Below are 12,500 nucleotides of genomic sequence, written 5' to 3'. Positions count from 1 at the left end.
CAGACTGATGATGATTTGTGTGGTTTTTTTAAATGTACAGTAATACAATAAGCAAAGGTATCATGTTGACGCACATGTAAAGATGTTGAGTCAGTGTTTTTGAAGCCGTCTTATAACCGTAGTGCGTGTCAGCGGAGCAGAGGTTGTTACAATAGTGACAGACGACGGAGCAGATGTTTTTCTTTTTAATGAGATCATCTGTGTAAAAGACATGCACAATTCTGTGACACATTTCTGGTTTGATTATCGCCAAAGTATGTTATTTTTTGCAGCAGCTGCAGTATTGGAGATTAGCCTAGTCTCCGCTAATGTCAGAATAATTTATTTGTAGGCTTGTTAAGGCTCAGGGAAGATCGGAGTGACTATACAGTAAAACGGTTATAATGATGTAAAATATGTCTTCATAGGATTCGTTAGTAGACCCTTAAAAGGTCCTTATCTACTTACAGCAGCATTATAGTTTGTTCTTAAAAATGCTAAATAGGAGGGGGGGGGGGGTGTTAAAGTGAAGTGCTACCAATTAACCTGCTAATTGTTTCAGCTCTGAGTTTACACACTGGGAAAAGTCTAGACAAACGGCTCAATTAGTCAAATCAAGTGTTGCTACGTGAGAAACACATCTTCACTGCAGGTCAGCCGGAAGTCACCATTTGGGAACACGTTGTAACAAACTGCATCGACTTAAAGTTCATTTGAATTGAATTTAGTTCTTGTTGTGACGCAAGTGCTTTTAGATTTCACAAAGATTTGATTCCAGCTAATAGATGGATCCTTTTTTTTTTGTTTTTGTCAAGAGTGGCAATCAGCCAAGATCTGCTTTGTCGGAGGTGTTTCCTGTGGTGTGTGTGTTTGTTTACATGCCCACAGTTTAAACTATGCGGTTTCTTTCGTGAATAGTGCCATCACAATGTTACTTTAGATAAATGAAAGTACCCTCGGTTCTTCCTTTCTGCTGCGTTCAGTGTACAGATAAAATACAACAAATTGCTTGTTGAATAATCGTAGATGATTTGAACATTGCATTGAACCCAATAGGGAATCACAATAATGATTTTAAAGGAGACATATTATGCTTATCTCTTTGGTTAATACTTGTGTTTTTAGTTTCTACTAGTACATGCTTTAATGTTCAAGAAACACATGTATTCATCCTCTGTCTGAAAAGCTCTGTTAAAGCTCTTTAAGACCCCTCCCAAACAAGCACTCTGAGTGCTTTCAGGTCTTACGCATCTGAGCTCTCAGCATCCCTGCACCGTCAGTGCAGCCGGGTATCGACTGTAACACCACTTTACCAGCACTTTATATAAACTAACACACTATATAAAGTCCTGACGGCTCGTATGGGCTGTATGCATTTTTCTGTACATTGAGCGTTTTGATACTTCCACAGTATTTTTATAGCATCTGGACCTGCTTTGTAATAGGAGAGGACATGAAAATCTCAGTTTTAAAAGTCTAATATCATTGTTTCGCAATGTATTTATTGCACAAGTTGACATCACGATGACTGAAGATGTAATTTGCAGTCCTACTTGACTCCACTAATGTGTACCACTCCTCTTCTCAGGGCTCTGTTAAATCCTAGAGGACACGTGGTCATGAAGAAGTAGAAGCATCAGTTGAGGTGAGTGTCACAAACCTTTTGCTTTATTTCTCCACATTTTCCCTTTCTCCCCTCAGGAGTTTCATTCTGAGATTTCTTCTTCTACAGGCCCTCCAGCTGACCTCTAGGTTAAGTCCTGGCTGTGGGGCTTTGTTGGTGGTGGGCCAGCTGAAGAGGCTTGTATGTGAGTGAGAGGTAATGAAGTCCAGTATGAGGCAGTGGCGGAGGCTCGTGCTGCTGGGAATGCTGGCCTGGGTGCTCCTCTTCCTCGGCCTTCTCTCTTACTTCCTGGATGCTCGTGTGAACGAGCCGCTGACCTCTGTTGGCTCTTTACTCTCCCAGCACCCTGACACCCGTCGCCTGGCCTCTATACAGGCCTCCCATCAACAGCAAGCCAACCTGGGCTCCCGACCTCAACTGGCTTCCACCTTAACTACCATCTACCCCAAAGATGAGCCGGAGCCTTCTGCCAGCTTCACGACTCCAGAGCTCAGCCTGGAGGTGAGCCACAGCCCCAACAGCGCTCCCTACGCCATTTATGGTAGCCAGGAGACCAGCCACCAGGACTACCTGGACCCACAGAGCCTGGCCGCCTGGTCCTCCTTTGGTACAGAAAATGTAGGTTCTCACTCAGACCCTTCAATCCAGAGTCGTGAGAGAATTTCCCAAACGGAGTACCAGAACCATGTCAACGCTATGCGCTACCATGGTGGTGGCGGGGGGGAGGAAGAAGAAGATGAGGGAGAAGATGAAGAACGAGGAAACAGAATGAGGACTACAGCACGCAGAGTGGGCGGTGACTCCTCTGATCTAGAGGAATATTACTTCTCCAAGTCGGCCTCTGTGGTGCAGCGGTTGTGGCGGGGTCGTGTGTCAGCCGGCATGCTGAGTCCTCGGCTGCAGCGCGCCATGAAGGACTACGTCAGTGCCAACAAACACCATGTTTCCTACAAGGGGCATCGCAGGGCCGCCCAGAGTGCTAAGGAGCTGATGTGTCAAATGAAGGCTCAGGCCCGGCTAAGGACAGTGGACGGCTCGGAGCAGCCCTTTTCCTCCCTCGGATGGGCTAGTCTTGTGCCGTCTCTTCCCCTGGAGGGACTGCACCGGCGGCAGGCCCAGAGCAGCTTCAAGACCTGTGCGGTGGTCACCTCGGCTGGTGCCATCCTGCGCTCAGGACTAGGCAAAGAGATCGGTGAGTAGAGAGAAAAAAGATTTTGTGTACGGCTACAGGACTGTAGAAAAAGCTTATGTTCCTTAAAGCAAGGTATGGAAAATATATTGGTATATATAAACTTAATAACAAAACTAAATTAATGTGGATATCTGTTCTGGATATCCAAAAAGATAACAATCGGACGTTGTGGGTAATGTAATTGAAAGAAGAATACACATGAATGAAAAACTGATGTAATTTGTCCTCGGAAGAATGTCATAGTGGACATGTTCTTTCTGACTAGGAACAATGGGATTACGGACATCTGCAATACATATCCAGTATAGCTATTCAATGATAAAACTGCTTGCTTGTTCATTGGGAGACGGGTGGGGAGACGGGTCTGCATGAAGCTGCAGCTGTACTTTGCACCAGGCAGGGAAAACTGATTTAGTATGAATAGTTTGCTCAAGGTTTGTCTGCATTGATTTAAATGTTGCATAAAAGAGGAGCAAAATGTAAACGTTCAGAATATTTTGTGAAGATATTAATCAACTAAAGGGAGCAAATGTTGCTTATTTCACTACGGAATAAACAAAGTTATATTCCACCGCTCAGACTACACACTGTCACCTTTTCTCTCTCCTGTCTTTGAGTTGGAACTTTTTATTTATTTATTTTGTAATGCTGAGACATGATGCACTCACTCCTCACTAGAAAGTACTGTTCACACCTGGTGTAGGACCAAACCATTGTATGTGAATGGAGAGGGGGGTTTGGGCATTAGAGGCTCTCTGGACGTTTACTTTTTTGCCAAAAATTAGAAAATAAAAATAAACAGTTAGCTTTATTAGTACATGGTAAATATAAGATTCTATTAATGATGTAAGGTTAATAAGTGTCTACTGAATAATAATACTATTGCCAACAGAATGGTACCTTTTTTGTGTTTGAGTTTTAATTAGGAGCAGCTTAACATCATAGACAAACTGCAAAGCATAGCTACAGTGTAGTCTCGCTCTACTCTACCGTAAATAGTACCGGTGTAACACGGTTACTTTGCTCTTAGTTAAGTGTTTACTGTGGCTTGTCAACAAGTCTGAAATAAGTGAATCAGGGACTAGTTTACCATACTAGTGACTTTTGCACGTCTGTCCCCAGGAGCCCATCGTCTTATAATCCGCCCGTGCATTTAGATGTACATGTAATGCTTAGTTTCCCGCTAAGGTGCTGCATTTTAAAGGTCAACAAATATCCACTTGCACCTGCAATGATTTGCATTTGCTTCATTTTGTTTGCGTGGCATTTGCTGATTAACTTGTCAAGCTGATCAGGCTTGAGTTTGTGCCTAGTAGGCTATATGTTGTTGTGTTTGTGTTTGTGTGTGTGTGTGTGTGTGTGTGTGTGTGTGTGTGTGTGTGTGTGTGTGTGTGTGTGTGTGTGTGTGTGTGTGTGTGTGTGTGTGTGTGTGTGTGTGTGTGTGTGTGTGTGTGTGTGTGTGTGTGTGTGTGTGTGTGTGTGTGTGTGTGTGTGTGTGTGTGTGTGTGTGGGGTCTTGGTTTAGAGACTTTGGCAGCTATGTGGTAAGTGGGGAGAGTGTGAACTCAATGACAGATGGCTCACTAGAAGACAGCAGAACCCCCCCGGGTAACCAATCAGGCTGCTTCACATCACATATAGCTTCAATGCATTTCCTTGTGACTTCAGCTGTTCAAAGCAAGCTTTAATATAAAGAGCTTCAGCTTTATGCATTATATTTCTATATTTACATAATATGTCTAAATGCGAACAGCGTTCTTAAGACACTAGCTGCCCCAGATAACATCGTCCCAGAACGAGAAGCAGACTGTCACTGAAAATCGGATGCAGGCAAGTGACGTAAACCTACATCTGCACTTGACCCTGTGGTCACAGCAGGATTAACTTGTGGTGCTGTGTCAGTCTTTCAACCCTGATGCCTTCACTCGCTGCAGGAAGAGTTCAACTTTTGCAAAAGAAATCTGAGCGTTGCAAGGTTTAGATTTATTCTTAAAGCTGTAGGTGCAAACAGGTTTGCTGCAAAGATACAGAAATACTAAAAATGCATTTAAGTACACTTTGTTGTTTTGGATTATTGATGAATATTAAGGTGTTTTTTGGTATTTCTTGTTACTTTTAGTGCTTGAGGATGAAACGCATTTGAGTGAGTGCTATTCCTTATTTTTAGAAGCAAAGAAAAGAGAGGCAGTCTTCCGTTTTGGGCATCCGGCCTCGGACTTCAACAGAGATTTAGAAGCACCTGCCGAGTTGATGTATCATCATCCCCCATGTTTTGTTTTTCGGCTTCTGTCCAATAATGTGACCCGTCTGCACATGCTCATAACCAAAGGAAGTGAACGTGCATACCTTTGCCACCCAAGAGTCATTACGAGAATATAGGAAAGTCATGTTCATTCTCCGAGGGCAAACGCGCACTTCTTTATGCCGGGGTATTGGTTCAGTGTGTCATCATCAAAGCATTCAGTTCTTAAGAAAAGAGATTTTGCTTGACGAGGGGACTTGACGAATGGGATCAATGTTAAAGAGCTGATTTATTAATAAAGTGTTGGAATAGATTGACTTTGGTATATTATTCCTGAGGCTCATCTTCAAAAAGAAATCGAACAACATCGATCCCAATCCGTCCACCACTTCTCACCCTTTCCCGAAAGGCTGCAGTGCATCAAAACTTACCTCGTGCAGCTTTGAATTGTGACAAATGACCGAAAGATGAATGTGGCCACCGTGCTCTTTTTTTCCGAGCTACTTGCAGGTTGGCTGACATTTAGATTATCGAGTTTCTCTCGGTGTCTGCAGCACAGAGTTCATCCTGTGAGAGCTTTGGAACTGAGGTTTTAGATACGTGTGTGTGTGTGGGTGTGTGGCTGCCATCATGTGGTGAACAGGATAACTGCATCCCTAGTACGACATGGGATTGAGAAAGTAACAGGAACACTTTACAGCACTATTCAATGAAATGCCAAATATTCTCTTTGTAAAGTTTGTAGTTTTAATTGTTTCTTAGAAGGTCATTTTTGACAACACCATTTGTAATATTGAATAAATCTCTTCAGTCTGTGCTGGTGAAGCCTCAGCCTACTTTCCCTCTTTAATTTTTTTAATATAATTTGCTATATTTGTAACTGTGACTGCGCAAAATTTATAAAGTTGTGCTATTAAAAAAAAACACACTTTTTTTTTTAATGTATTCTTTTTATTTTGCTTTTCTGTTTTTTTGTGCACAGTGATGTAGCTCTGCCCTTTTATTGTTTATATTCGTATGTTGTATCAGAAAAGTAAAAAAGATCTGAAAGGTGGTATTCTTTAAAACTGCCAAATAGAAATTAGAGCTGCAACTAATAATTATCTTCAGTTTAGTTTTGGACTAATTGACTGTTTATTATGCAACATGTCAGAACATATCCATGAATAATACCCATTACAATCTTCACAGAGCCCAAGGTTAATAGTTCCAAGAAATATATTCCATTTACAGCGACAGCAAAGCACCAAGTCCTCACATTTAAAATGATATAACGTTAAAAAAAAATGGCAAACGATATCCAAAGAACGATCGTCACAGTTTCAGTTCTTATGCAAATGTGAATAATCTTGATTCACACAGCATTTCTCTTAACAAAGTTACAAAGTGCCTCACGGGGAAGAAATACAATAAAGTCAGTCAATCAAAGCAAAACGATGTAATGATGAAAATGTGGAAAAGGCAAAATGTGCAAATATGAAACACCAGAATATGTGGAAACGAAGTATGATGGGTCACCACGTTACTACTTTAGTTCATAACCATAACCATCATCACGCACTTTGTCACAAACTTAACTCCGTTGTTCAGTTTCACAACGTGTTTTTAAAGCTGCGACGGCTTCACAGCGTTACATAGTCGTACATGTCGTTTTTAGGAGTCATTGGACAACGACATAGTACGAGGACGTGCTGCTTCCTCTCCTGGGTTTTATTTGTCAGGCATGGAAGTTGGTCGACGCACTTGTAGAGATGTGCAGAAGCAGCTACACGGGCTCAGTCGCAGCGTCTGTCTGTTGTGCAGCGGACCAGCGGACTGACCCATTCCCTCTCTCTGTTTCTCACACGGTCCGTCTTCAGGTGCTTTCAGCACATTCATCCATCTTTTAAACATGATCGGCCTGTAATGCAGTATACACACGATCCCCAGGCGTGCAGAAACCCCTGGTGCTGCTCAGGAATACTGAAAGACAGCAGAAGCGCTCCGTTGACTTGAGATCTTGTATTGGATTGTACAGATGTACTTAATAAACTGTTACTTCAGTATATTGCAAGATGATTTTACTGCTGAGCTGCTTTCTAATATCTCAAGTATGTTTTGAGATATTTCAACCTGGGAGCAAAGTTATTGTAGTTTGTTGTATTAATAATTGGTATTCTTTACGTTTTACTGTTGATATCTGGGTGTTTTTATACTTCTCTGTGCTGGAGAGCTCGGGGCTCCTCTGAGAAATTGTTTTGATCGAGCTGCTCCCCACTCTGCCGCCTTCAGGGGTCACAGTTGGACAAGATTTAGAATCTCTGGCTGCGGGAAAAAATCCATAGAAATGATTTTTATTGAACACATTTCGGGGACCGGCACCCTGTGGCATGTTAAATAATAGCAGTGTTTCCCACTTAAACGTCTTTTTATTAGCTTTTTCTGAGAAGGCTCACAGTGATTGTGGCCCATTTGTTGTTCTATTATATTATATAACACTATATTTAATGAGAACCACAAGTTTATGTAGTGAACACACGCTCTGCTGATACAATAAAACAATATATACAATATTAAAAAAGCCAAATTTATAGCACAACGCAAATTCAAAGTTTTTACATGAATTTAAAATAAATAAATAAACAATACAAACTAGAAATTATATTTTGAACAATAATGATTATAAAATAATAATAAATATAAATATAAATATATATATATATATAAAATTTTTTTATTTTATATAATTAGTAATAATATAAAAAGAAAACCTAAATAAATGGAAATGATAAACGTATGCTCTTAAGATGGTGTAAAACATTAATAATGTGAGTTTCCTCTTCTGTAAATCTAACCTCAGCTGATTGGATGAAGAAGGAACTATACAGTATTATATTGGAGTAGGAGGGCAAACTCAATGTCAAGCCAGTGAGCACGTTTTGTGTGTTTGTAGTCGGTCGCGTTGTTGTGAATGCCAATCAGAGTCGTAACAGTCGACCGGCTGCGGTGATGAAGGAGCATTAGATAAAGAAATGGCGGATCATCTTTTCTGCTGTCAGATCAATGCAGGAGGAGGATCTGTGGGACCGGTGGATCGATGAACCGACACGCACACGTTACAAGTTTCTAATTAATTACAAAAAACTATCCATCAAGCTGAAGATGTCACATTTGTGTGTGAACTGTGAAGGACACTATACGAACAGAATGTGGAGAGAATTAGTGGTGAACCTGTAATGTGTTGTGTGTATTAGTGGTGGCTCATCACTTACAGGAGCTAACCACTAGAGAGCACTTTGGTCATGTCTGTGAGACATTATTTAAGTCACTGCAGTCAGTGTGTTGTCAGTGACTTCTGCCACAAACACTTAGAAGATATGTTGGCTACAAAAAGCATCGATGTAACTGCACAACAATGTGTGTGCATGAGAAGTCATTCATATGCAAACGACTTATGTCCGCCTCAGTGCGCCTTTTTATGTATTTTATATACAGGGCGCCTCAGCAGTTTGTCAAATGTGATGTTTAGTCATTTCCAGGTCGTGATAAGTAAGAAACATTTGTTTTCCAGACTATTACCTCTCTGCTTTTTTATTCTGGATTTTATATATATAATATATAATATATATAATATTATATATATATATATATATATATATAATAATAGTATTATATATAATATTATATATAATATTATTATATACTATTATATATAATATTATTATATATAATATTATTATATACTATTATATATAATATTATTATATATAATATTATTATATATAATATTATTATATACTATTATTATTATATACTATTATATATAATATTATTATATATATAATAATATTATATATAATATTATTATATATAATATTATTATATATAATATTATATAATAATATTATTATATATAATAGTATATAATATTATATATAATATTATAAAGAAAACAAAATGTGTGTGTGTGTGTCTGCAGCTACAATCATCTGGCAACAACATAGGACACAGTCAGAATGTAACACGTGTTAACAGTTGGATTTTAAAAGCATTTATTTACATATTAAAGCTCTAACTATTAGTGCTCAGCTGTTTGAGTGTGGTCTGAAAAATCTACTAAGAATTCTGGAAAAGTAGTATTTTGAAAGGGAAACTATGCAGGTACCATATATGTAGTTTGAAGTAAGATTTGAAATGGATGTTGAGGGATTATCTCGGTCTCTGAACTCCTCCAGGGCCGGGAGTCATAAATACCAAACATATTGCCTGATTTTTAGTTTAATATATATGTATTCTTTAAAAGCCACCCAGCTGTAAGTTTCATGTTTTTCTGTGTATGGACACGATAACCTGTGTTCCTCACCAAGGTCAGTTCATTACCTGTTTTCAAGGTGTGTGTGTTCTGCGGCTCTTCTTTCAGACAACCACGATGCAGTGTTACGCTTCAATGCCGCGCCTACGGACGGATACGAACGAGACGTCGGGAACAAAACCACCATCCGCATCATCAACTCGCAGGTGATTGAGAGTCTGGCCTTGTATGATGCACAATAATGAATTATTGATAGATGCATAACTCCGAGGGCTGTGTCGCTCACTAAAGCGCATGTAAAACATGCCGTAAATCATTTATGGCTTTGAGCCACTTATTCTTTGACCGTTAATGTTGTTTTATTGATGTGGTGTTTGCATTTTGTGATTCTCTATTCGTTTCAGCTCAACCAACAATCATTTTCTGAATACAAATGATTAGTTTATTATATTGTTCTTGAAGTACTTAAAACATTTATCGTGGTACTTGAGGTCCTCTCAGCCCAAAGCTGAACTGTCCCCCGTGTTGATAAATTAGTTCTGTTTAAGCTGCTATTAATAAATATTTCTATAATTACAATGGATGAAATGTGAAAAGGTGTCGCACAGACATAATTATCACCCGACTCTGCCGTTCTCCTCAGTTCTGGAAAAACAGCTGGCCTGATTCTCTTCGAAGGTAACACATCTGTGTAGCAGCCGCTGTAAAGCTTGATATTTAAAATGTCTGGCAGCCTTGCGATGATAAGACCAGAAAGTGTCCGATGATTAACTTCCCGTGATTTCACAATTCTGTACAGATTAAACAAACGAGTGTTTATCGGGACAGAGCCAGGCTAGCTGTTCCCCTCCGTTTCCAGCCTTTATGCTAAGCTAAGCTAATCGACGGCTGTGAAAAGGCCTATTTCCCCAAACTTCTGCTTTTTAAGGATATTTTGGCTTTTGATGCTTTTTACAACGATGCATATTTCCCCCTCGACAGATTTTGGCCAATCCTAAACATCGATTCAACACGAGCTCAATCTACAAGAATGTGACTCTGGTGGCCTGGGACCCTGCACCTTACACCGTCGACTTACACAAGGTGCGTTTCAATTTGTATCAAATGAACAAACCGTATAACCAGTTCATTAATGAGCCTGCAGCCCACCACTCGGATGACATTAGGGATGTTATCATAGAAGATGTGTTGATTTGACACAAAGGAAATGAAACATCACCGCAGTGCTTATGCAACCTGCAGCTGACCCCCCCCCCCCCCCCCCCTTCATACCCACTGCCTCTCCTCTATCTCTTTCATCTCCATCTGACCTTCACCTGCCCTTGAGATATCTGATTCATCTTAGCACATGTTCCCCCCCCCCCATCTTCTTCTTCATTGTGCTTCCTCTCAGTTGTTATTCAGGCTATGTTCCACTGCTACAATCAATAGGTTAAGGTACACTTTGCAAGTTATTATTATCATTATTTGGCAAATGCATATAATCTTGGAATATTAGAAACATTGTTTCTTTTGACATTTAATTGTTTTGGTTACAAGCTAAGAATAGAACCCCCTTGTCCCTCTAAATGAACAGTGACCTTTTAGTTCTCTGCAGGGGTCATTAAGTGCAGCCGTGTCATCTCATTCACTAAGATTTTCCTGGCGTATCACGCAATGCAATGCCGGAGACGGAGGTGAAACATTGTTTTTGAAGCAGCAGATTTAAGAAAAGGTTGATCCGTTAGTGTGTACTGAATACACAAACGTGTGTTTAGCCCATTGTTGGAGCTGCAGAAGGCAAGGAGGAAAGGATTCATGAACATTGATGTTACACGAGTAATTAGCGTGTGTAAATACTGATGTCTTTCAGGCTGTGGTGCCGAATGATCATTTAAAATGCTTCACTTCTAATTTTCACTCCTTCACCGTCACATTTGTTTGTGTTTCGTGGCCAAAGGATATAAAGTCAGTGTTTGTGATTTACAATAAAGCGGAGCAGACATTCAGTATTTCCATACATCTCATATTGACATCTTGTTTATAGACCGCATCTCTGGTGACAAAATAGTTGTGATTCACGATATTATACCGGTAATATGGTTTATACTCTTAAAACGACACTGCAGTCACTTTACCTGACTGTACATTGTGTTAACAAACACATATTTTAATTACATCACAGATGGGACACGCATCTCTTTTCATGGAAAATCTAACCCTGTTAAATAAGGCGATCATAAGTCCCCTCTGCATACATAAAGGATACATTAATTAAAACAAATGGCAGCATTGTGTGAGTCGTTTGCTTTTGTCTTCAAGTCATTTCCTGATAATGGAAATTCCCCATGATTTCTTTTTTTTTTACGCAATTAAAATCCTACATCATCTCATCCCTATGGGAAATGGTAAGCTCCATTTCTCTCACTATTTCCTGATGTTGTATAGACCTAACAATTGTGTTTCTTTACGCTTAACAAACCGTATTCCTTGAATCCATTACGATTTAACTGAATTTCAATTAGTAAGTGACTCAGTGATTACATCACCAGGCTTATAATGTAAAACATCGTGCTGTACTGAATAAGCACCATTATGTTGAGTAAATAATGAGACAGAATTATTGAATAGAATAAAATAAACTTGATCATCCACCTGAGCAGAACTCTACATATAGAGATATTGTGATTGGGGGAAATGGAGTGATTTAATGTGACATTTGTGCTTATTTGTACGTATATCTACATTATTTATCCTTTGAGTGTAACGACAAACAACATCCGTGAATGATATAAATAATCGCTTGTTGTGCCGAGCAAAACACGACGCGGCGCATAATGGGAAATGTTCACATTTTATCTTTTATTTTGAAGATGGGTCATTAAAGTCCATTTCTGTTAAAAATAAAGATGCAACATTTCACATGCTGACTGTAGGATAGAGGAGGGATTCTTCTTTTCTTAATTAAAACGCTGCAGTTCTTTCTGTAGCTTGCATCTTGCATAGTTTTTGCATTTACACTCTTCCATCCCTGTAGGCAGTGTGCTTTTCTCTCGGCAAGTGATTTAAGCACATTGTACATGTAGGCCTACTTCCATATGCCTTTAACACGTATTTCCACCCATTAAAACATATCTTTAAAGTTTCCTCTGGACATGTTATAAGACGCACATAAGAAGAATAAGAAGATGTAT

General features: G+C 39.5%; 1 protein-coding gene across 2 annotated transcripts in view; it reads left to right on the top strand.

The window, feature by feature from the left end:
- Positions 1 to 12,500, top strand: part of st6gal2a (ST6 beta-galactosamide alpha-2,6-sialyltranferase 2a) — a 40,424-nt gene that overhangs the window by 16,013 nt on the left and 11,911 nt on the right. For both annotated transcript variants that reach the window (XM_029458564.1, XM_029458565.1), the window contains 4 exons: positions 1,568 to 1,624; positions 1,712 to 2,795; positions 9,436 to 9,533; positions 10,309 to 10,410. In XM_029458564.1, the coding sequence (XP_029314424.1) occupies positions 1,802 to 2,795; positions 9,436 to 9,533; positions 10,309 to 10,410 (1,194 nt within the window). In that variant the 5' untranslated portion in view covers positions 1,568 to 1,624; positions 1,712 to 1,801. The remainder of the gene's footprint in view (positions 1 to 1,567; positions 1,625 to 1,711; positions 2,796 to 9,435; positions 9,534 to 10,308; positions 10,411 to 12,500) is intronic.

Source organism: Cottoperca gobio, chromosome 21 (assembly GCF_900634415.1).
Source record: "Cottoperca gobio chromosome 21, fCotGob3.1, whole genome shotgun sequence".
Lineage (NCBI taxonomy): Eukaryota > Metazoa > Chordata > Actinopteri > Perciformes > Bovichtidae > Cottoperca > Cottoperca gobio.
This window is presented reverse-complemented; position numbering and strand designations above follow the sequence as displayed.